Below are 25,915 nucleotides of genomic sequence, written 5' to 3' on the forward strand. Positions count from 1 at the left end.
GACTGGATGGGCCATTGGCCTGATCCAACATGGCTTCTCTTATGTTCTTCTGTGACTCAGAGTGTTGGACTGGATGGGCCACTGGCCTGATCCAACAGGGCTTCTCTGATGTTCTTATGTGACACAGAGTGTTGGACTGGATGGGCCATTGGCCTGATCCAACATGGCTTCTCTTATGTTCTTCTGTGACTCAGAGTGTTGGACTGGATGGGCCACTGGCCTGATCCAACAGGGCTTCTCTGATGTTCTTATGTGACACAGAGTGTTGGACTGGAGGGGCCATTGGCCTGATCCAACAGGGCTTCTCTGATGTTCTTATGTGACACAGAGTGTTGGACTGGAGGGGCCATTGGCCTGATCCAACATGGCTTCTCTTATGTTCTTATATGACACAGAGTGTTGGACTGGATGGGCCACTGGCCTGATCCAACAGGGCTTCTCTGATGTTCTTATGTGACACAGAGTGTTGGACTGGAGGGGCCATTGGCCTGATCCAACAGGGCTTCTCTGATGTTCTTATGTGACACAGAGTGTTGGACTGGAGGGGCCATTGGCCTGATCCAACATGGCTTCTCTTATGTTCTTATATGACACAGAGTGTTGGACTGGATGGGCCACTGGCCTGATCCAACAGGGCTTCTCTGATGTTCTTATGTGACACAGAGTGTTGGACTGGAGGGGCCATTGGCCTGATCCAACAGGGCTTCTCTGATGTTCTTATGTGACACAGAGTGTTGGACTGGAGGGGCCATTGGCCTGATCCAACATGGCTTCTCTTATGTTCTTATATGACACAGAGTGTTGGACTGGATGGGCCACTGGCCTGATCCAACAGGGCTTCTCTGATGTTCTTATGTGACACAGAGTGTTGGACTGGAGGGGCCATTGGCCTGATCCAACAGGGCTTCTCTGATGTTCTTATGTGACACAGAGTGTTGGACTGGAGGGGCCATTGGCCTGATCCAACATGGCTTCTCTTATGTTCTTATATGACACAGAGTGTTGGACTGGATGGGCCACTGGCCTGATCCAACAGGGCTTCTCTGATGTTCTTATGTGACACAGAGTGTTGGACTGGAGGGGCCATTGGCCTGATCCAACAGGGCTTCTCTGATGTTCTTATGTGACACAGAGTGTTGGACTGGAGGGGCCATTGGCCTGATCCAACATGGCTTCTCTTATGTTCTTATATGACACAGAGTGTTGGACTGGATGGGCCACTGGCCTGATCCAACAGGGCTTCTCTGATGTTCTTATGTGACACAGAGTGTTGGACTGGAGGGGCCATTGGCCTGATCCAACATGGCTTCTCTTATGTTCTTATATGACACAGAGTGTTGGACTGGATGGGCCACTGGCCTGATCCAACAGGGCTTCTCTGATGTTCTTATGTGACACAGAGTGTTGGACTGGAGGGGCCATTGGCCTGATCCAACAGGGCTTCTCTGATGTTCTTATGTGACACAGAGTGTTGGACTGGAGGGGCCATTGGCCTGATCCAACAGGGCTTCTCTGATGTTCTTATGTGACACAGAGTGTTGGACTGGAGGGGCCATTGGCCTGATCCAACATGGCTTCTCTTATGTTCTTATATGACACAGAGTGTTGGACTGGATGGGCCACTGGCCTGATCCAACAGGGCTTCTCTGATGTTCTTATGTGACACAGAGTGTTGGACTGGAGGGGCCATTGGCCTGATCCAACATGGCTTCTCTTATGTTCTTATATGACACAGAGTGTTGGACTGGATGGGCCACTGGCCTGATCCAACAGGGCTTCTCTGATGTTCTTATGTGACACAGAGTGTTGGACTGGAGGGGCCATTGGCCTGATCCAACAGGGCTTCTCTGATGTTCTTATGTGACACAGAGTGTTGGACTGGAGGGGCCATTGGCCTGATCCAACAGGGCTTCTCTGATGTTCTTATGTGACACAGAGTGCTGAACAGGATGGGCGTTTGGCCTGATCCACACTTCACACACATACACACACACACACGCACGCATTATGTGTTACCTTAGCTATGTGGCAATGGTTTTCATGAACCCAAGGTGCCTTATACTGAGTCAGACCTTTAGGTCTCCAAAACTGGTACTGCCCATTTTGAGTGGCAGTGGCTCTCTAGGGCCATGAGGCTGAAGCTTGTCCAAGCTTGCAGCCTGATGAAATGTCGACAGCGGCTAGAATTATTTATGCAGCAAAATGGAAAGCAGATATTACTTTTTCAGTCCTGGCCCCAACCTGGTAGAACTCTCTGCTGGAAGACACTAGGGCCCTGAGGGATCTTTTACAATTCCGCAGGGCCTGCTAAGCAGAGATGTTTTGCCAGGCTTTTGTTTGGGGAGAGTGACGGCTGCTAGGCTGGCACCCCCTTCCCCCCCCCCCACTTGGGGGGAACTGCTCCCAATGCCTGGAAAACAGAATTACAACACACTATAAAGGAGGTTCATTGGGTTGCAACTATTTTAAATTACTGTTTTTACCTTTTGTGGTACATCGCCTAGAGCCCAGCATTGGCCAGGATGAGGCGATTTAATAAATTTAATAAATGATAACAATAATAATATTTGCCCAAGATTTAGAAGAGTGGAAAAACAAACTTGCTGAGTATGCAGCGATGGCAAAATTAACATCTTATTTGAGAAACAGGAGACAGATCCATAACATATAGAAACAGATCAGTTACAAAATCTGAGGAGAGATAAGAGTGTGTATTATTCATATACAAACACCAGGGGAGCGTCTCACCTTTCCGAAGGACTCGCTTCTTTGCTCGGATGTCTGTCTCCAACTCCGCAGCTCGGATATAAATCCGGACCGACTGTGGGAGGTGCCGAACTGCCTGGGCTACCACGGCTTTAGCAGTGTCCCCCGGTTGTAACCGGGCAGCTTCCAGCCAGACATCTTCGCTCTAGAGACCCAGAAGAAAGAAAAGAAGAGGGCTTGCCATTTAAGCATTTAGTGCCAAACCCCTCTCCTAGGAGAACCACTGAGTGAGGAACGCTTGTTTTGACGGGGGATCATGTTAGGTTATTTTATTACAAAATGTATGTGTGCACATTATTACATATCCTCAGGAGCTCCTTTGCATATTAGGCCACATACCCCTGATGTAGCCAATCCTCCAAGAGCTTACAAAAAAGGGCCTTGGAAGAAGAAGAAAGAAGAAGACGACCGCAGATTTATACCCCGCCCTTCTCTCTGAATCAAAGTCTCAGAGCGGCTTACAATCTCCTTTATCTCCTTCCCTCACAACAGACACCCTGTGAGGTGGGTGGGGCTGGAGAGGGCTCTCCCAGCAGCTGCCCTTTCAAGGTCAACCTCTGCCAGAGCTATGGCTCACCCAAGGCCATTCCAGCAGCTGCAAGTGGAGGAAGGAGGACTCAGACCCGGTTCTCCCAGATAAGAGTCCGCACACTTAACCGCTACACCAAAGTGGCTCTCTTGGAGGATTGGCTACATCAGAGGTGTGTGGCCTAATATGCAAAGGAGCTCCTGCTAGAATTCCACCCCTGCATATCCTTATCCGGACGGCCCCGGCTAGTCCTATCGCATCAGATCTCAGAAGCTAAGCAGGGTCAGCCCTGGTTAGTACTTGGATGGGAGACCCCCAAGGAAGCCCAAAGTCACCACACAGAGGCAGACAACGGCAAACCACCTCTGTCTCTTGCCTTAAAAACACCATGGCAGGGGTGGCCAACTCGGTAGCTCTCCAGATGTTTTTTTTTTGCCTACAACTCCCATCAGCCCCAGCCATTGGCCATGCTGGCTGGGGCTGATGGGAGTTGTAGGCAGAAAACATCTGGAGAGCTGCCATTAGCCACCCCTGCACTATGGGGTTTTGACAGCACTTCTTTATGCCCTGATGTGGATGGCCCGGCCTACCCCGATCTCGTCGGATCTTGGAAGCCAGGCAGGGTTAGTACTTGGAGGGGAGACTAGCAAGGAAGTCCAGGATCGCTCTGCAGAAGCAGGCAACAGCAAATCATCCTCGTTCATCTCCTGCCCTGAAAACCCTATGCGGTTACAGTCAGTTCCCACACACAAAGCTGCCAGTTTGGTGCAGTGGTGAAGTGCGCAGACTCTTATCTGGGAGAACCGGGTCTGATTCCCCACTCCTCCACTTACAGCTGCCGGAATGGCCTTGGGTTTACCATAGCTCTCCCAAGAGTTGTTCTTGAAAGGGCAGCTGCTGTGAGAGCCCTCTCCAGCCCCACCCACCTCACAGGGTGTCTGTTGTGGGGGAGGAAGGGAAAGGAAATTGTAGGCCGCTCTCTGTCCTTGAAAGGGCAGCTTCTGGGAGAGCCCTCTCAGCCCCACCCACCTCACAGGGTGTCTGTTGTGGGGGAGGAAGGGAAAGGAGATTGTGAGCCGCTCTGAGACTCTGAGTAAAGGGCGGGATATAAAACCAGTATCTTCTACCTTCTTCTTCTTATACTGGATCAAACCCTTGGTCCAGCAAGGTCATTACTGTCTGCTCCAGGGGTGGCCAAACTGTAGCTCAGGATCCACATGTGGCTCTTTCACACAGATTGTGTGGCTCTTGAAACCCCCGCTGCCCTGTTGGCTGGCTTGGAGAAGGCATTTGTCTCTTTAAATCACTTCTCCAAGCCAAGGCAGCTGGCAGCTTGGAGAATGTATTTAAAGTTGCTTTTATTCCGCCTCTCCCTCCCTCCATCTATATTCCTCCTTCCATCCTTGTGGCTTTCACACATCTGATGTTCGTGTCTTGCAGCTCTCAAACGTCTGAGGTTTATTCTATGTGGCTCTTACATAAAGCAAGTTTGGCCACCCCCGGTCTACTCAGACTGGCAGTGGCTCTCCAAGATCTCAGAAGAAGGTCTTTCACATTGCCTGCTGCCTGGCCCTTTTAACTGCAGGTGCCGGGGACTAAATACCAGACATTACGTACACTGTAACGTATTATTACACGCAAAAGCATACTGAGCTCAGCAAAGATCAAGATGGGTAGCTGTGTTAGTTTGTCTGTAGCAACACAAAAGAGCGAGAGTCCAGTAGCACTTTAAAGCAGGGGTGGCCAATGGTATATCTCCAGATGGTTTTTTTGCCTACAACTCCCATCAGCCCCAGCCATTGGCCATGCTGGCTGGGGCTGATGGGAGTCATAGGCAAAAGACATCTGGAGAGCTACCATTGGCCACCCCGCTTCGAAGTGTCAAGCGCACTCATTCCTTGACCAGCTTTTATTATGCCGAGAGCATGTCACCAGTCCTGCCCTCCTCCATTATTTACAACCCAGAAGGCACGTAGCAAAGCCATCTGGCCCTGGGATGTTTATGGTGTGGGCTAGTAGTCGGTATCTCAAGGTATCCTCCCCCTGGTTTCACAGATGTTTCTGATGTTCTTCAATAGCCTAGGATGCTTTAGTAGTAAATAGATAGTTGCTCAGTAACCTTTGAACCCGTGACTCAGGTATGCATCTGTATTGTAACCTTTGAAGATATCCTATATAGCAGGGGTGGCCAACAGTAGCTCTCCAGATGTTTTCTGCCTACAACTCACATCAGCCCCAGCCATTGGCCATGCTGACTGGGGCTGATGGGAGTTGTAGGGGATTGAACCTGGGACCTTCTGCTTACCAAGCAGATGCTCTAACACTGAGCCACCGTCCCTCCCCTGATCTCCAGGGTCTCAAGCTGAGGTTTTTCATGCCTACTTGCGTGTACCCTTAGATGCCAGGGATTGAACCTGGGACCTTCTGCTTACCAAGCAGATGCTCTACCACTGAGCCACCATCCCTCCCCTGCTCTCCAGGGTCTCAAGCTGAGGTTTTTCACGCCTACTTGCCTGGAACCCTTTTTAGTTGGAGATGCCGGGGACTGAACCTGCAACCTTCTGCTTACCAAGCAGATGCTCTACCACTGAGCCACCGTCCCTCCCCGATTATTTTTCTTGTGGGAATTTTGGTTCAACTGCAAATACTATACCGGTCTGGCATTAGTTAGTTTTTAATGTGATTTTGCTCTGTTTGTACTTGTGGTTCATTTGGATGTTCATTGGGGACTAGCTGACTTTGTCGGTTCATACTTTCGATTATTATTTTGACGATGATCCTGAGTGTTAATCTGTTTATGGAAATAAATTTGTGTTTTTGTTTTTTAAATCCACGTTTTAAAATCTTCCCTTTCCCCTCTCTGGCCGTATGTCTCAGATGCCTCTTCATACACGGTTTTCTGCTCAGACTCTTCAAATACATTGTTTCTGCTCCAGATCACCACTCCTAGCCTGCAGCCACACACACTAAATAACGCACTCCCAATCTGCTTTCAAGGCACTTTCCGACTGGTTTTTACTGTGTGAGCTGGCAAAATCCAGTTGGAAAGTGCACTGAAAGTGGATTGGAAGTGCATTATTTAGTGCAGGGGTGGCAAACTCATTTGTTATGAGGGCCGGATCTGACCCTCATGACCCGGATCTGACACACCCTGACAGTGTGTGTACCTATTTAAGATTAGGTAGCAGAGTTATAAACTTTTTAAAGGACGCAGACAAAACACGACTAAATTTAAAAAAAACTTTAAATAAAACATGCTTAAAACACTAGCACTTCTTGGTCTTGAAGGTGCTTTCTTTGTATCTCTCCCATGGGATCCAGGGACAAAGGACAAGGACCTGCGACCTTCTGCTTCCCAAGCAGATGCTCTACCACTGAGCCACCGTCCCTCCCCAATTATTTTTCTTGCGGGAATTTTGGTTCAACTGCAAATACTATACCGGTCTGGCATTAATTAGTTTTTAATGTGATTTAATGTGCTCTGCCTCTTTCCTTCCATTCCCAGGGGACCGGGGCGGGGGGAGGAGCCTTAGCCAAGAGAAGGAAGAGAGGCTTGGCTTAGTGTTGGGATTTAAATATACTATTAGCAGAGTAACCTGGAGAGAGCCACGACATAACAGCCAGGCACACGGTTTCGCTTAAGAATCAAAGTAGTTTACTTTGCTCATGAGGAAAAGGTATGACTGGGATTTCTAGAAAACAAAGAAGGATTCAATATCCTGTCTAGCTTCTAGGCTACATCTTGACTCTCTGGAGTCCTAAATTCAACTGCACGGAGATCTAAGGGCTTTACACAAAGGGCAATAAAACTGACCAAATGGTTTCCTCTAGACCACCACCCAAATACATGGATTAGCCTATTAGGGCTCTCCCTCAATGGTCACTATGTATATTGACACCTAGCCTTGGCAGGAAGTACGTGCAGACATTCTCATTGGCTCTATCTACTCACTGGCTAAACATCAGCATGCATATACAAACATTTAATTAATTCATGACAACAGGAAGTGAAATTGCATCAGAAACCCAACACTTAGTAGCTCTGCCGTGCAGTTGAGAGAGCCTCGCAAAGCAAGCTCTCCCTTCCCCCTTCCTCCCTAAGGGAGGAGCCTCAGCCAATGGAGAAAGCAGATTCTTCACTCTGTCCGACTGAGCAAGCCTTACAAAGCAATCTGTGATGCAGAAGGAAGCGAGAGAGAGAGGGAGAAGGAAGCAACCAGTTGCTCAGGGGCCTGATAGGAGCCACCCGGCGGCCTGATTCGGCCCCCAGGCCCGACGTCTGACACCCCTGATCTAGTGTGTGATCGCAGCCCTAATGTCCACGGAGAAGAGCATAATCCCACCACCGTAACATGAAACTTCTACTCTGGACCTCATCAGGTAATAGCTAACCTCAGGTGCTAATTTTCTCCTGATGCCTCGCGACGCGCGAGGTCCTCCATCGCGCAAGTGTAGAAAGTGATGGGGAACCAGTGGGGTGGGACCACGACTGCAACACAAAGAAGGTCAAGTCTCACCTTCGGACACATTTCTGTCCCCTTCATGATGAGGTTGCGGGCTACTTGCAGCTTGCCGGTCACCTCCTCCAAGCGCGCCGAGGCTATCCAGGCCGGCGGGTGGTGAGGGTTAGTCTCACGTACGGACTTCAGGAGCAAGCGTGCTTTCTTGATGTCGCTGGTGGCAGAGAAAGAAAACTTAATGTGCTCCACGTCTGGTTACGATGCATGGCATGTTGCACGTACACAAAGGGCACTCAGTGTAACAGTTGGGCAGCTAATCTTTTCCTGTGTCCAAGTAAAGAGGGGGTTTGGGACAGGCTGTATAAAAACCTCCTTCCTTGGAGGTTTTTCAACAGAGGCTAGATGGCCATCTGACAGCGATGAAGATCCTGTGAATTTAGGGGAAGTGTCTGTGAGTTTCCTGCATTGTGCAGGAGGTTGGACTAGATGACCCTGGAGGTCCCTTCCAACTCTAGGATTCTATTAGGAAGAACTTCCTGGCTGTTAGAGCGGTTCCTCAGTGGAACAGGCTTCCTCCTTGGGAGGTGGTGGGCTCGCCTTCCTCGGAGGTTTTTCAACAGAGGCTAGATGGCCATCTGACAGCGATGAAGATCCTGTGAATTTAGGGGAGGTATTTGTGGGTTTCCTGCATTGTGCAGGGGGTTGGACTAGATGACCCTGGAGACCCCTTCCAACTCTAGGATTCTATTAGGAAGAACTTCCTGGCTGTTAGAGTGGTTCCTCAGTGGAGCCCTGTGGCGCAGAGTGGTAAAGCTGCAGTACTGCAGTCGGAGCCCTCTGCTCATGACCTGAGTTCGATCCCGGCAGAAGCTGGGTTCAGATAGCTGGCTCCAGGTCAACTCAGCCTTCCATCCTTCCGAGGTCGGTCAAATGAGTCCCCAGCTTGCTGGGGGGAAAGCATAGATGACTGGGGAAGCCAATGGCAAACCACCCCGTAAAAAAGTATGCTGTGAAAACGCTGTGAAAGCGACGTCACCCCAGAGTCGGAAACGACTGGTGCTTGCACAGGGGACCTTTCCTTTCCTATTTAACAAGCAAAGGCTGGCTGCCTGCCACATTCTGCTCATGCCAAAAGGATGGCACGCACCCGCTTCTCTAGAAGGAGCCTTCCCAGAGAATACCATCTCAAAGGCAAGTCAACGCAAATGCCTGCGCTCGTTGTCTTACTTGATATCTCCGCCGTGCGTGGGTATCATGGAATTCAAGTCCGTCAGGTAGCCCTTGGGATCGACCACCGTTTGGCCACTCACAGAGTCAGACACCTGGGAAGGAAACACAGCAGTGGGCTGTAACCGCTGAATCACACGAGCACAGTCGCTTCACATTCATTCACACGACGATCAGGTTTACAAGGTAACCCCCTGGATACTCTGCAACTCAAAAAGATGCTTACAGAGAAATGGTAGAATCACAGAGTTGGGAGGGACCTCCAGGGTCATCAAGTCCAAACCCCTGCACAATGCAGGAAACCCACAAATACCTCCCCCTAAATTCACAGGATCCTCATTGCTGTCAGATGGCCATCTAGCCTCTGTTGAAAAACCTCCGAGAAAGGAGAGCCCACCACCTCCCGAGGAGGAAGCCTGTTCCACTGAGGAACTGCTCTAAACTCACAAATACCTCCCCCTAAATTCACAGGATCTTCATTGCTGTTAGGTAGCCATCTAGCCTCTGTTTAAAAACCTCCAAGGAAGGAAAGCCCACCACCTCCCAAGGAGGAAGCCTGTTCCACTGAGGAACCGCTCTAGTGGTCAGGAAGTTCTTCCTGATGTTCAGCCAGAAACGCTTTTGATTTAATTTCAACCCATTGGTTCTGGTCCTACCTTCTGGGTAGGTAAGAACATAAACACAAGAACATAAGAGAAGTCATGTTGGATCAGCCCAATGGCCCATCCAGTCCAACACTCTGTGTCACATAAGAACATAAGAGAAGCCCTGTTGGATCAGGCCAATGGTCCATCCAGTCCAACACTCTGTGTCACACAGTGGCCATAAGAACATAAGAGAAGCCATGTTGGATCAGGCCAATGGCCCATCCAGTCCAACACTCCGTGTCACATAAGAATATAAGAGAAGCCATGTTGGATCAGACCAAAGGCCCATCCAGTCCAACACTCTGTGTCACATAAGAACATAAGAGAAGTCCTGTTGGATCAGGTCAATGGCCCATCCAGTCCAACGCTCCGTGTCACATAAGAACATAAGAGAAGCCATGTTGGATCAGGCCAATGGCCCCTCCAGTCCAACACTCTGTGTCACATAAGAACATAAGAGAAGCCCTATTGGATCAGGCCAATGGCCCATCCAGTCCAACACTCTGTGTCACATAAGAAAATAAGAGAAGCCCTGATGGATCAGGCCAATGGCCCCTCCAGTCCAACACTCTGTGTCACATAAGAACATAAGAGAAGCCCTGTTGGATCAGGCCAATGGCCCCTCCAGTCCAACACTCTGTGTCACATAAGAACATAAGAGAAGCCCTGTTGGATCAGGCCAATGGCCCCTCCAGTCCAACACTCTGTGCCACATAAGAACATAAGAGAAGCCCTGTTGGATCAGGCCAATGGCCCCTCCAGTCCAACACTCTGTGTCACATAAGAACATAAGAGAAACCCTGTTGGATCAGGTCAATGGCCCATCCAGTCCAACGCTCCATGTCACATAAGAACATAAGAGAAGCCCTGTTGGATCAGACCAATGGCCCATCCAGTCCAACACTCTGTGTCACATAAGAACATAAGAGAAGCCATGTTGGGTCAGGCCAATGGCACATCCAGTCCAACACTCTGTGTCACACAGTGGCCATAAAAAAAAGGAGGTTTACAAGTGGGGCTAGAAGCCCTTCCACTTTGCCCCCCCACAAGCACCAAAAAATACCGAGCATCACTGCCCCAGACAGTTCCAATAATATGCTGCGGCTAATAGCCACTGATGGACCTCTGCTGTATATTTTTATCCAAACCCCTCTTGAAGCTGGCTATGCTTGTGGCCGCCACCACCTACTGTGGCAGTGAATTCCACATGTTAATCACCTATATAAATTATCGACGAGGCAGAGAGGGTTAACGAAGAGAAATTTTTCTCCTCCTCCCAAAATACTAGGACTTGAGAGCATCCAATGAAGCTGCTGGGCAGCAGATTCAGGACTGACTAAAGGAAAAGCTTCTTTATGCAGAGAATGAGCGATTAAAGTGTCAAATCTGCTGCCAGAGGATGGGGTGACAGCCACAGGAATCAACAGCTTTCAAGATGGATTAGGCAGGTTCATGGAGAAGTCTATCAATGGCTACCAGCCATGGGGAGTGAGGGGGACCTGCATGTAATATGAACATATGAAGCTTCCTTATACTGAATCAGACCTTCGGTCCATCAAAGTCAGTATTGTCAACTCAGACTGACAGCAGCTCTCCAGGGTCTCAAGCTGAGGTTTTTCACGCCTACTTACCTGGACCCTTTTTAGTTGGAGATGCCAGGGATTGAACTTGGGACCTTCTGCTTACCAAGCAGATGCTCTGCCACTGAACCACCGTCCCTCCCCTGCTCTCCAGGGTCTCAAGCTGAGGTTTTTCACACCTACTTGCCTGGACCCTTTTTAGTTGGAGATGCCAGGGATTGAACCTGGGACCTTCTGCTTACCAAGCAGATGCTCTACCGCTGAGCCACCGTCCCTACCCAGCTATCCAGGGTCTCAAGTTGAGGTTTTTCACACCTACTTGCCTGGACCCTTTTTAGTTGGAGATGCGAGGGATTGAACCTGGGACCTTCTGCTTACCAAGCAGATGCTCTACCACTGAGCCACCATCCCTCCCCTGCTCTCCAGGGTCTCAAGCTGAGGTTTTTCACGCCTACTTGCCTGGACCCTTTTTAGCTGGAGATGCCAGGGATTGAACCTGGGACCTTCTGCTTACCAAGCAGATGCTCTACCACTGAGCCACCATCCCTCCCCTACTCTCCAGGGTCTCAAGCTGAGGTTTTTCACGCCTACTTGCCTGGACCCTTTTTAGCTGGAGATGCCAGGGATTGAACCTGGGACCTTCTGCTTACCTAGCAGATGCTCTACCACTGAGCCACCATCCCTCCCCTGCTCTCCAGGGTCTCAAGCTGAGGTTTTTCACGCCTACTTGCCTGGACCCTTTTGAGTTGGAGATGCCAGGGATTGAACTTGGGACCTTCTGCTTACCAAGCAGATGCTATACCACTGAGCCACCATCCCTCCCCTGCTCTCCAGGGTCTCAAGCTGAGGTTTTTCACGCCTACTTGCCTGGACCCTTTTTAGCTGGAGATGCCAGGGATTGAACCTGGGACCTTCTGCTACCAAGCAGATGCTCTGCCACTGAGCCCCCGTGCCTCCCCTGCTCTCCAGGATCTCAAGCTGAGGTTTTTCACGCCTACTTGCCTGGACCCTTTTTAGTTGGAGATGCCAGGGATTGAACTTGGGACCTTCTGCTTACCAAGCAGATGCTCTGCCACTGAGCCACCGTCCCTCCCCTGCTCTCCAGGGTCTCAAGCTGAGGTTTTTCACGCCTACTTGCCTGGACCCTTTTTAGTTGGAGATGCCAGGGATTGAACCTGGGACCTTCTGCTTACCAAGCAGATGCTCTACCGCTGAGCCACCGTCCCTACCCAGCTCTCCAGGGTCTCAAGCTGAGGTTTTTCACACCTACTTGCCTGGACCCTTTTTAGTTGGAGATGCGAGGGATTGAACCTGGGACCTTCTGCTTACCAAGCAGATGCTATACCACTGAGCCACCATCCCTCCCCTGCTCTCCAGGGTCTCAAGCTGAGGTTTTTCACGCCTACTTGCCTGGACCCTTTTTAGCTGGAGATGCCAGGGATTGAACCTGGGACCTTCTGCTACCAAGCAGATGCTCTGCCACTGAGCTCCCGTCCCTCGCCTGCTCTCCAGGATCTCAAGCTGAGGTTTTTCACGCCTACTTGCCTGGACCCTTTTTAGTTGGAGATGCCAGGGATTGAACTTGGGACCTTCTGCTTACCAAGCGGATGCTCTACCACTGAGCCACCATCCCTCCCCTGCTCTCCAGGGTCTCAAGCTGAGGTTTTTCACGCCTACTTGCCTGGACCCTTTTTAGCTGGAGATGCCAGGGATTGAACCTGGGACCTTCTGCTTCCCAAGCAGATGCTCTACCACTGAGCCACCATCCCTCCCCTGCTCTCCAGGGTCTCAAGCTGAGGTTTTTCATGCCTACTTGCCTGGACCCTTTTTAGCTGGAGATGCCAGGGATTGAACCTGGGACCTTCTGCTTCCCAAGCAGATGCTCTTACACTAAGCCACCATCCCTCCCCAGAGGCATGAGTCCTCTGAATCCCACAGCCAGGAGGCCACATCAGAGGAAGGCCTTGCCCTCTATGCCTTGTTGTTGGCCCTCCAGACGAATCAGATGGCCAGCGTGTGAGACAGGACGCTGGACTAGACAGACCCCAGTGGGGATCTTACGTTTTAAAGCTCAATCGTTGCATTGAATATTTAAAAAAAAAATAGAAAGCACTCAACTGAAGCCGCCTTCTATTAAAACAGACCATTGGTCCATCAAGGCCATTATTTGAGGGCCAGACCCCACAAGTGCCGTAGCCATGGTTAACTGCTGTTACTCAGCCCCACTTTCCCAAAAGAGTAGAACTCGAGGGTATCTAATGAAGCTGATGGGCAGTAGGCTCAGGACGGACAAAAGAAAATATTGTTTTCCGCAGAGAATGATTAAAATGTGGGATTCGGTGCTGGAGGATGTCGTGACGGCCACAGGAATAAACAGCACGAAAAGGAGATTAGAGAGGTTCGGGGAAGATAAGTGTATCGGTGGCTAACAGCCACGCTAACTAAAGGGAACCTCCACATTCACTGGCAGTCAACCCCTCAATCCCGGAGCCAGGAGACAACATCAGAGGAAGGCCTCAGCCTTTGAGCCCTGTGGTTGGCCGTCCAGAGGAACCGGTTGGCCTCTGAGTGAGGCAGGACGCTGGTCTAGATGGACCACAGGTCTGATCCACCAGGACTCTTCTGATGTTCTTATGAAGGCCTCTCTGCCGTTGTTGGCCATTCAGAGGAACCGGTTGGCCACTGTGCAAGGCAGGATGCTGGACTAGATGGACCCTCACTGGTCTGATCCAGCAGGGCTCTTCTGATGTTCTTATGAAGGCCTTGGCCTCTTTGCCCTATTGTTGGCCCTACAGAGTAAATGGCTGGCCACTGTGTGAGCCAGGAGGCTGGACTAGATGGACCACAGGTCTGATCCAGCAAGGCTCTTCTGATGTTCTTAGGAAGGCCTCGGCCTCTCTGCCCTGTTGTTGGCCCTCCAGAGGAACTGGTTGGCCTCTAAGTGAGGCAGGATGCTGGACCACTGGTCTGAAGAAGAGGCAGTTCCCACAGCTTTCTGCCCCGGGCCCCTTACCTGGCTGAGTCTCATGTCCATCAGGGTGTTCCTTGCTTGGCCGATCTTCCTCATGTCCAGCTCACCTGTGCCAGGGGTCATCAGCCCAGGAGTCATCCCACCTGGATAAGGGGTATTTAAGCCTCCAGGGTAGGGTGTGTTCAGACCTCCAAATTGCTGCAGGGGAAACAGAGCAAGCCAAAAGTCACTGAAAGTCTCTGACGGAAGAGAACACGCGCGCAACTCTCGGTAATAACTGGAGCGCTCGGTTTAAAACAACCTCCCCCCCCACCCCCAAGCATTTCCCCTCTGCTCTAAATCAAGCCAATTACAACGCACACTGTGCCTCTGTGGTATTTATAGCATTCTTTATAGCATTCATTATAACACCCCTCCCACCTTCTCGCTAGGATGTGGCGACTCAGATCTCCACCCTTACTCACCTCTGACAAAGGGAGATTTGACTCTCTAAAAATTATACCCAAAATCTCTAAAGTGCTTCTAAAGGTAAAGGTAGTCCCCTGTGCAAGCACCAGTCGTTTCCGACTCTGGGGTGACGTCGCTTTCACAATGTTTTCACGGCAGACTTTTTACGGGGTGGTTTGCCATTGCCTTCCCCAGTCATCTACATTTTCCCCCCAGCAAGCTGGGGACTCTTTTGACCGACCTCGGAAGGACGGAAGGCTGAGTCGACCTGGAGCCGGCTACCTGAACCCAGCTTCTATCGGGATCAAACTCAAGTCGTGCGCAGGGAGTTCAGACTGCAGCCCTGCAGCTTTCCCGCTCTGCGACGCGGGGCTCTAATACAAAAATTGTATTCTGTGACTCCATTAGGAATTAATCTATATATGAGAGACCGAGCAGAAGAAGAGCACCGAAGCCATCTTGAAACCCTGGAAAGAACGAGTTCTCTTTCTCTCTTTATTTGGGCTTCTGTTTTATTTTCCTGAAGAGCCTCGTGGCGCAGAGTGTTAAAGAGGCTGTGCTGCAGTCCTAAGCTCTGCTCACAAACTGCATTCGATTCCCTTTCCCCCTAGCAAGCTGGGTCCTCGTTTGACCGACCTCGGAAGGATGGAAGGCCGAGTCAACCTTGAGCCGGCAACCTGAACCAGCTTCCGCCGGAATCGAACTCCGGTCGTGAGCAGAGGGCTCCGACTGCAGTACGGCAGCTTTACCGCCCTGCGCTACTAGACCAGGCCTGCAGCTACAGTGGGCCCCTGCAATCCTGGTCTCCTGATTTCATTGCAAGGCCCTCCAACTTTCCATCTAGCCGTCCCCCCCTCCCCCCCTCCAGGCAGATCTCCTATTTCAGTCAGATTCCAGAGAACGCTCCCCCTTCCAGGGACAATAGCCGTCATCGGGGCCAGGGGCTTAAAGGGGGAAGGAAAGAAAATCCCTTTTCCTAAGAAAAGGATAGGGAAACCCTCGGAACTTAAAAAGAGGCAAAGTGGCGTAAAGAAAGAAGGAATGGTTGTGCAGAAACTTTAATTAAATTCCAAGATTTCAGGTATTCGCGGCTGGCATCATCATTAGGGTTCGTAGAATCTTTCGGGCTCAAGTGCCGTGTTCTGCTGGAGAAAGTTTTTTGTTCCAGCCGAGAACGAAACGTCTGGAAGAAAAACTTTCTCCAGTAGAGCACGGCACTTGAGCCCGAAAGGTTCTACAAACTTTAATTAAATTGACTTTAATTTAATTAGCCAGTGCCCCCTAAGACATTTAGATTTCCCTCCCCCCCCCCCCCACACACACACACACTTAAAAACTCCTGGCTACAGAGCTGCACTGGACTCCAAAATAACTGTTTTACCACGCAATCAAGTTAAAAGTCCAGGGGCACCTTTAGGCCCAACGAAGTTTTATTCAAGGTATGATCTTCCGTGCGCATGCGCTCTTCTTCAGATAAAACGAAACGGGAGAAAACTGCGTTGGTCTTAGAAGCGCCACCGGAATCTTAACTTGACGCGATCGTTTCAAACCAGCACGGCTACCCTTCTGCTCCAATCCAGCTGATGACAATACGCACTGCAGCAACAGATCCAGCTACCCTCTGGCTACTCTCTGATTTAAAACTCTTTGATTTGGGGAGGGACGGTGGTAAGGATCTGCTTGGTAAGCAGAAGTCCCAGGTTCAATCCCTGGCATCTCCAAAAAGGGTCTAGGCAAGTAGGCATGAAAAACCTCAGCTTGAGATCCCGGAGAGCAGGAGAGGGACGGTGGCTCAGTGGTAGAGCATCCACTTGGTAAGCAGAAGGTCCCAGGTTCAATCCCTGGCATCTCCAAAAAGGGTCTAGGCAAGTAGGCATGAAAAACCTCAGCTTGAGATCCCGGAGAGCAGGAGAGGGACGGTGGCTCAGTGGTAGAGCATTCACTTGGTAAGCAGAAGGTCCCAGGTTCAATCCCTGGCATCTCCAAAAAGGGTCTAGGTAAGTAGGCATGAAAAACCTCAGCTTGAGATCCAGGAGAGCAGGAGAGGGACGGTGGCTCAGTGGTAGAGCATCCGCTTGGGAAGCAGAAGGTCTCAGGTTCAATCCCTGGCATCTCCAAAAAAGGGTCCAGGCAAATAGGTGTGAAAAACCTCAGCTTGAGACCCTGGAGAGCCACTGCCAGTCTGAGAAGACAATACTGACTTGGGTGGACCAAGGGTCTGATTCATTAGAAGGCAACTTCATATGTTCATATGAAGAAGTGCTACAGCTGCAAACAGCTGGGACGGGCGCAGGAAGAAGGATGCGAAGCGCAAAGTTTGGGAGGGGGCTGCCGCTCACTGCAAGTTCTCTGCCAGCGAGGCGAGGGAAAGTTCGGCTATCACGACAGTGGCCTGAATCCCCCCCCCCCCAAGCAGTTAAGAAAACTCAAATGCTTTTAAATCTTCCTAATTGGGGGGGGGGGGCGTAAGTTTCAGCTGATTCCCCCCCTGCTGCCGCAGCCCATTGAGCCCCCAAAATCCCCCCCCCCCAAAAAAATTCCATCACTGAGGGGAGAGACAGTGGACCCTCCAACAACCACGCAGTTCTGGGGAGCAATTAGCAAAAAATCACCAGTTTTTCATCCGCTGTATCAGGCCGCTCTGCTTTTGCCAGTGAGCCCTGACGGATTTATAGACATGTATTTTTTCCTCACCGTCTGTCTGGGGTCAACAGATGTGTGGTTCTCCCCGGACTGCAAGTGCTTGGCGAAGAAGCTGTCGGGGACAGGAGTCAGCTTCTCGTAACGCGGGTTCCTCTGGCGTTTGTTCCTTGCGTCGCCGACTTCGGGGATGCTCAGCCATTCCTCCTCGGTGACTTCAGCGAGTTTTCTCTACCAAGGACCGAGATTAGGCGGAATGAGGTGAAACCTTTGTTAAATTCAGCCTGCACATTCAGCACCCATCTATTTGGTTCCCTATTTTCTTTGTTAAGGTAGTTTCAGAGAATAGATGTTTTTGTTTGCAGTAAAACTAGGACATGAAGAGATCAACAACGTTTTAGGGGTATAAACTTTCAAGAGTCAAAGCTCTCGTCTGATGAAGGCAGCTTAATCCCTTGAAAGCCTACACCCCCCAAAAAAAATCTTGTTGGCATCATAGGTGCTACTGAGAGAGCCAGTATGGTGTAGTGGTGAAGTGCGCAGACTCTTATCTGGGAGAACTGGGTTTGATTCCCCACTCGTCCACTTGCACCTGCTGGAATGGCCTTGGGTTAGCCATAGCTCTGGCAGAGGTTGTCCTTGAAATGGCAGCTTCTGGGAGAGCTCTCTCAGCCCCATCCACCTCATAGGGTGTCTGTTGTGGGGGGGAGAAGATAAAGGAGAATGGACAGTTTGGTGTAGTGGTTAAGAGCGCAGATTCTTATCTGGGAGAACTGGGTTTGATTCCCCACTCCTCCACTTGCAGCTGCTGGAATGGCCTTGGGTCAGCCATAGCTCTCACAGGAGTTGTCCTTGAAAGGGCAGCTGCTGTAAGAGCTCTCTCAGCCCCACCTACCTCACAGGGTATCTGTTGTGAGGGGGGGTGGAAGGTAAAAGAGATTGTAAACTGCTCTGAGACTCTTGAGATTCAGACTGTAGGACAGGATATAAATCCAATATAATCTTCTTCTCAAACCTAGCTATTCTTCCTATTTGGAGTACTGTGTGCAGTTCTGGTCGCCGCACCTCAAAAAGGATATTATAGCATTGGAGAAAGTCCAGAAAAGGGCAACTAGAATGATTAAAGGGCTGGAACACTTTCCCTATGAAGAAAGGCTGAAATGCTTGGGACTCTTTAGCTTGGAGAAACGTCGACTGCGGGGTGACATGATAGAGGTTTACAAGATAATGAATGGGATGGAGAAAGTAGAGACAGAAGTACTTTTCTCCCTTTCTCACAATACAAGAACTCGTGGGCATTCAATGAAATCGCTGAGCAGACAGGTTAAAACAGATAAAAGGAAGTACTTCTTCACCCAAAGGGTGATTAACATGTGGAATTCACTGCCACAGGAGGTGGTGGCAGCCAAAAGCATAGCCACCTTCAAGAGGGGTTTAGATATAAATCTGGAGCAGAGGTCCACTGGCCATCTGGAGCAGATGGGCCACTGGCCTGATCCAACAGGGCTTCTCTTATGTTCTTATGTGACACAGAGTGTTGGACTGGAGGGGCCATTGGCCTGATCCAACAGGGCTTCTCTTATGTTCTGTGAGCTGGGTGGAGCTGGAAAGGGCTCTCGCAGCAGCTGCCCTTTCAAGGACAGAGAGCGGCCTACAATCTCCTTTCCCTTCCTCTCCCACAACAGACACCCTGTGAGGTGGGTGGGGCTGGAGAGGGCTCTCACAGCAGCTGCCCTTTCAAGGACAGAGAGCGGCCTACAATCTCCTTTCCCTTCCTCCCCCACAACAGACACCCTGTGAGGTGGGAGGGGCTGGAGAGGGCTCTCACAGCAGCTGCCCTTTCAAGGACAGAGAGCGGCCTACAATCTCCTTTCCCTTCCTCTCCCACAACAGACACCCTGTGAGGTGGGTGGGGCTGGAGGGGGCTCTCACAGCAGCTGCCCTTTCAAGGACAGAGAGCGGCCTACAATCTCCTTTCCCTTCCTCCCCCACAGCAGACACCCTGTGAGGTGGGTGGGGCTGGAGAGGGCTCTCACAGCAGCTGCCCTTTCAAGGACAGAAAGCAGCCTACAATCTCCTTTCCCTTCCTCCCCCACAACAGACACCCTGTGAGGTGGGTGGGGCTGGAGAGGGCTCTCACAGCAGCTGCCCTTTCAAGGACAGAAAGCGGCCTACAATCTCCTTTCCCTTCCTCCCCCACAACAGACACCCTGTGAGGTGGGTGGGGCTGGAGAGGGCTCTCACAGCAGCTGCCCTTTCAAGGGCAACCTCTGCCAGAGCTATGGCTGACCTAAGGCCATTCCAGCAGGTGCAAGTGGAGGAGTGGGGAATCAAACCCAGTTCTCCCAGGTAAGAGTCCACCCACTTCACCACTACACGAAGCAGTCAACCACTACACCAACCACTACACCAAGCAGACGATGGGGCTTTGGGAACATCCCCGGTAGCAGAAAGGAGTTATGTAATTATATATCAGGGCCTGTCCACGAACCGTGGTTTCTCTATACTTCCTCCCTAATTAACTCTTAAAGACAGCTTCAACTTCCATCAAAAGGGAAAATCTCACAATTCAACATTCACAGGGTTCTCCTCTTCTGTCATTCACTCGCTTCTATGCTGTATGCGGGGGGAAGTGAGGCAAGAACAGGGGAAAGAGCCGCTCCCGCTGATAAGATTCTATGCATATTACTCATATATATCTGCCAGATGTCTCTTTTCTCCGGTCCCTGTCCTGCAAGCCGTTTTCTAAGGAGGGTTTTGTTTTCATCCTCGGAAGGTGAAGCAACAAAAGACGGTTCTCTCTCCTTACTTTCAGATCTGAGAACTGCTGCTGGATTTTGGGCCGTTCCATTCGGTACTTTTCAATCTCCTCCTTCTCACGCTGTTCCCTAGAAAGCAAAAAGGCACGAGAATCAGCTGGGCAGGCACCTACCCCCTTCTTTCTAAAAAGCAAGCAACAAATACATTTTTAAAGCTCAGGCAACTTATCTCGGACCAAGCAGTCAATCCGGAAGTGCATGAGAACACTTCAGTTATTATTGGTTGTTGTTATTTCTTTTTTTTACTCGGGTTTATTAGCCAAACATTTGCTCACAAAGCGTTGTACATCTATGCAGTGCTCTAGGAAGCAATTCTCAGAGAGGTCTAAGTCCAGGCACGATGGAAGGCTGCTTAACTTAGTTCATTTCTACCCCACCTTTCTCCCCAAAGGGGACCCAAAGTGGCTTAAATGATTTTCTTCTTCACTTTATCCTCATAACGATAACTTTGTGAAGGAGAGTGAGGCGACCAGTTCGCCATCTAGTCCAGCATCTTGTCTCACAACAGTTCCTCTGCGAACAGAGGAACGGGGCACAGAGGCTGAGGCCTTCGTAAGACCGTAAGAGCCCTGCTGGATCAGACCAGTGGTCCATCTAGTTCAGCATCCTGTCTCACAGAGTGGCCAACCAGTTCCTCTGGAGAGCCAACAACAGGGCAGAGAGGGTGAGGCCTTCATAAGAACATCAGAAGAGACCAGCTGGACCAGACCAGTGAGGGTCCATTTAGTCCAGCCTCCTGTCTCGCACAGTGGCCACCCTGTTTCTCTGGAAGGCCAAAAACAGGGAACAGAGGCCAAGGCCTTCGTAAATACATCAGAAGAGCCCTGCTGGATCAGACCAGTGGTCTATCTACGTCCAGCATCCTGTCTCACACAGTGGCCAACCAATTCCTCTAGAGGGCTAAGTGGCCAAGGACTTCCTAAGAACATCAAAAGAGCCCTGCTGGAACAGACCAGTGAGGGCCCATCTAGTCCAGCATCCTGTCTCACACAGTGGCCAACCAATTCCTCTGGAGGCCAACAACAGGGCAGAGAGGCCGAGGCCTTCATAAGAACATCAGAAGAGCCCTGCTGGATCAGACCAGTGAGGGTCCATCTAGTCCAGCCTCCTGTCTCACACAGTGGCCAACCAGTTCCTCGAGGGCCACAAACAGGGCAGAGAGGCTGAGGCCTTCGTAGGACCATAAGAAGAGCCCTGCTGGATCAGACCAGAGGTCCATCTAGTCCAGCATCCTGTCTCACAGAGTGGCCAACCAGTTCCCCTGGAAAGCCGATAACAGAATACAGAAGCCAAGGCCTTTCATTACATGGTGTAGTGGCAGACTCTTAATCTGGTGAACCAGGTCTGATTTCCCCACTCCTCCTCCACATAAAACCAGCTGGGTGACCTCGGATCAGCCCCAGTTCTCTCAGAGCTCCCACAGCCTCACCTACCTCATCCGGTGGCTGTTGTAGGGAGAGGAATGGAAGGCGATTGTAAGCCACTCCCAGATTCCTTTGGGTAGTGAAAGGCAGGGTATATAATCAAATCTTCCTCTGATGCTACCTCCCAGCTCTGGGATTCAGTGTCCGATAGCCTCTAAATGTGGATGATTTCTTTACTCACCTTAGCTGGTGGCCACTGGTAAGACTAATCCTCCATGAATCCACCTAATTCTCCTTCTTTAGAGAGCCAGTTTGGTGTAGTGGTTAAGTGTGCGGACTCGTATCTGGGAGAACCGGGTTTGATTCCCCACTCCTCCACTTGCACCTGCTGAAATGGCCTTGGGTCAGCCATAGCTCTGGCAGAGGTTGTCCTTGAAAGGGCAGCTGCTGTGAGAGCCCTCTCCAGCCCCACCCACCTCACAGGGTGATTGTTGTGGGGGAGGAAGGTAAAGGAGATTGTGAGCCGCTCTCTGTCCTTGAAAGGGCAGCTGCTGTGGGAGCCCTCTCCAGCCCCACCCACCTTGCAGGGTGTCTGTTGTGGGGGAGGAAGGGAGAGGAGATTGTAGGCCGCTCTCTGTCCTTGAAATGGCAGCTGCTGGGAGAGCCCTCTCCAGCCCCACCCACCTCACAGGGTGTCTGTTGTGGGGGAGGAAGGGAAAGGAGATTGTAGGCCATTCTGAGACTCTGTCCTTGAAAGGGCAGCTTCTGGGAGAGCCCTATCCAGCCCCACCCACCTCACAGGGTGTCTGTTGTGGGGGGAGAAGACATAGGCGATTGTAAGCCGCTCTGAGTCTCTGATTCAGGGAGAAGGGTGGGGTATAAATCTGCAATTCTTCTTCTTCTTCTAAAGCCATTTATTCGTGTGGCCACCTCTACATCCTCTCGCAGCAAATTCCAGATTCCGATCACGCGCTATGTAAAACGGTATTTCGTTTTGTCCGTCCTGATCCTACTTCCCATCAGCTTCACTGGATGCCCCGGAGTGTTAGCGTTTTGGCAGAGTGGGGATTTGAACCGGGTTCTCCCAAGACCCTAGCCTGACACTAGCCGCTACAGCTCGCTGGCTCCCTGCCTGGCTGCTTCCTCTTCTCCCTCTGGTCTCAGCAATGGAAGTTGGCAATTTAATTGGGAGGATGTGGCTGAGAGCTAGACCAAGGCAAGGTAAAAGGACACCTGAGCAGCTTCCTCCTCTCCCTCTGGCCTCGCCCCATCGGCATCCAGGTTCCAGGTACCACCTTGAGCTTGAAATGCATCGGAAAGCCCCTACCTACCGTCTCTCTTTTCTTCTTTCGTCCATCCTCTTATCCAGAGCGGCATAAATCGCATCCGCTTCTTCGTCGTCTTTTTCGTACGGCCCGCTCGAGAACAGGCTCCCAGCATAGCCGTTGAACTAAAAATGACATAAAAAGGGGGTCAGCATTAGGGTTTGTAGAATCTTTCGGGATCAAGTGCCGTGTTCTACTGGAGAAAGTTTTCCTTCCAGACGTTTCTCCAGTAGAACACGGCACTTGATCCCGAAAGATTCTACAAACCCTAATGATGTTACCAGCCGTGAAAGCCTGAAATCTTTGATAAAGGTGTCAGCTTTTAACCACCCTTCTACCTGTTCATCGCATGTATATTTCTATTTTAGAAGGCAAAGTACGATACAGAGGGGATACAAAAAGAGAAAAGGGATTATACAGCAAATTATAGAGAGAGATATACAGACCGAAAGACAGATGGATGACAGACAGGTAGCTAGACAGATAGACAGATATAAAGCTTATTATATGCTGCAGGCTATATAGGACAAAAAAAGTAAATATTTCTCCCCGACATCCCCGTCATTATAGCTGTAGAACATTTTCTGTAGGATACAACTTACATAAAACATTTTGAATTTCAAATTTCATAACTAATCTATTTTGCAGCTGTATTATTTCATATGCCAAAGAGCCCCGTGGCGCAGAGTGATAAAGCTGCAGTACTGCAGCTCAAACTCTGCTCACGACCTGAGTTCAATCCCAGTGGAAGCTGGGTTCAGGTAGCCAGCTCCAGGTTGACTCAGCCTTCCATCCTTCCGAGGTCAGTCAAATGCGTACCCAGCTTTGCTGGGGGGAAAGCGTAGATGACTGAGGAAGGCAATGGCAAACCACACTGTAAAAAAGTCTGCCGTGAAAACGTCAAGATGCAACGTCACCCCAGAATCGGAAACAACTGGTGCTTGCACAGGGGACCTTTGCTTTTTATTATTTCATATACTGCTATATGAAATGTATGTATTTCGTCGATTCTACATACTAGCTATAATCTTTAATATGCCAAAGCTTAAAAGAAAGTTATATATCTTGCATGTAAGAAATAACAGATATTTTTGTTCAAAATCCACTTCCTCATACATTTATATTCAAAACGTGTTCTCATTCTATTTCTGCACTGTAATACATTACTATGCATAACAATCCATTTATATGCTGTCTGCTTATTATATCCTTTTTTAAAAAAAAAAAAGCCCATCTTTCTCACAGCAGCTCAAAGGCAAATTGTGGGTGGGTGTTAAACGTTGTCAAGTCTCTTCTGATTTATGGCGACTCGATGAATTAATGACTTCCAAAGCATCCCCTCATTAACAGCTTTGTTTGGGTCTTGAAAACCGAGGGCAGTGGCTTCCAATGGAGCCCATCCATCCCATCCAGGCAGATTACCATATTCTTATGAAACTGCTGAGCAGTCGGGTTAAAACGGATAAAAGGAAGTCCTTCTTCACCCAAAGGGGGATTAACATGTGGAATTCACTGCCACAGGAGGTGGTGGCAGCTACAAGCATAGCCAGCTTTAAGAGGGGATTGGATAAAACTATGGAGCAGAGGTCCATCAGTTGCTATTAGCCACAGTGTATATATATATGTGTGTTTGTGTGTGTTTGTGTGTGTGTGTGTACACACACACACATATATTGGCCACTGTGTGACACAGAGTGTTGGACTGGATGGGCCATTGGCCTGATCCAACAGGGCTTCTCTTATGTTCTTATGTGACACAGAGTGCTGGACTGGATGGGCCACTGGCCTGATCCAACAGGGCTTCTCTTATGTTCTTATGTGACACAGAGTATTGGACTGGATGGGCCATTGGCCTGATCCAACAGGGCTTCTCTTATGTTCTTATGTGACACAGAGTGTTGGACTGGAGGGGCCACTGGCCTGATCCAATATGGCTTCTCTTATGTTCTTATGTGACACAGAGTGTTGGACTGGATGGGCCACTGGCCTGATCCAATATGGCTTCTCTTATGTTCTTATGTGACACAGAGTGTTGGACTGGAGGGGCCACTGGCCTGATCCAATATGGCTTCTCTTATGTTCTTATGTGACACAGAGTGTTGGACTGGATGCGCCACTGGCCTGATCCAACATGGCTTCTCTCATGTTCTTACGTTTTAAAAAGTTTTTTAAAAGTTCAGAATGCAAGCATCCCCAATTAAAAAATGCAGTAGGGATTCCAGATACCAAAGCTTTGGCAATTGAATCTTGCCTATGCAAGGTTTGGGACCGTATAATTATGGACAGAATTTCAGCAGGTTTAAATCGAGTCGGTCCGCATCAAGCCCAACTAAATTTTACAGCTAAGTGGTCCCCTGTTCTTGAGAAAATAGACAGTGATCCCTTTTTACACGGATGCGCTTGCAAAACACTCCATATATCGCAAAATCGTATTATATTTATCAGTACAGGCCTTGTCTTCTGTAAGTGGGTAACTGTTTCTGCCCTTGTGTGTTTTATCACTGCCTACATTGTATACCCTTTTTTGTTTGTTAATAAAAAGGGGAGAAGAGCCCCGTGGCGCAGAGTGGTAAAGCTGCAGTACTGCAGTCGGAGCCCTCTCCTCACAACCTGAGTTCGATCCCAGCAGAAGCTGGTTCAGGTAGCCAGCTCGAGGTTGACTCAGCCTTCCATCCTTCCGAGGTCGGTCAAAGGAGTCCCCAGCTTGCTGGGGGGGAAGTGTAGATGACTGGGGAAGGCAAGGGCAAACCACCCCGTAAAAAGTCTGCCGTGAAAACATTGTGAAAGCAACGTCACCCCAGAATCGGAAACGACTGGTGCTTGCACAGGGGACTAGCTTTACCTTTTTAATAAAAAGAGGAGGGGGGAATTCCAGGACTGGGAAACGGGGGCAACGGCCACGGAAAAAGGAGGGAGGGGGGACCTGCCCATACATGACAGCCCATAAGGCAGCAAGGAGGCTACAAAGGTAGAATACAATGCAGTAAAAAGTACACCCGCTGCCTCAATAGGGTTTTATCTCAGTAAATCAAGATGGGTAGCTGCGATGGTCTGTCTGTAGTTGTAGAGGACCATCTCTCCCCATATGAGCCCCGGAGGTCATTACGATCAGCCAGTCGACATCTTTTGACCATCCCTGG

At 50.0% G+C, this 25,915-nt stretch overlaps 1 protein-coding gene across 1 annotated transcript in view; it reads right to left on the reverse strand.

Moving 5' to 3' along the window:
• The window catches only part of LOC132567780 (pre-mRNA-processing factor 6-like), a 79,726-nt gene that overhangs the window by 42,697 nt on the left and 11,114 nt on the right, over positions 1–25,915 (reverse strand). The window contains 7 exon segments of the mRNA XM_060233470.1: positions 2,687–2,911; positions 7,813–7,969; positions 8,983–9,077; positions 14,223–14,378; positions 17,322–17,498; positions 20,077–20,155; positions 22,782–22,900. Of these exon segments, the coding sequence (XP_060089453.1) occupies positions 2,687–2,911; positions 7,813–7,969; positions 8,983–9,077; positions 14,223–14,378; positions 17,322–17,498; positions 20,077–20,155; positions 22,782–22,900 (1,008 nt within the window).

Source organism: Heteronotia binoei, chromosome 2 (assembly GCF_032191835.1).
Source record: "Heteronotia binoei isolate CCM8104 ecotype False Entrance Well chromosome 2, APGP_CSIRO_Hbin_v1, whole genome shotgun sequence".
NCBI lineage: Eukaryota > Metazoa > Chordata > Lepidosauria > Squamata > Gekkonidae > Heteronotia > Heteronotia binoei.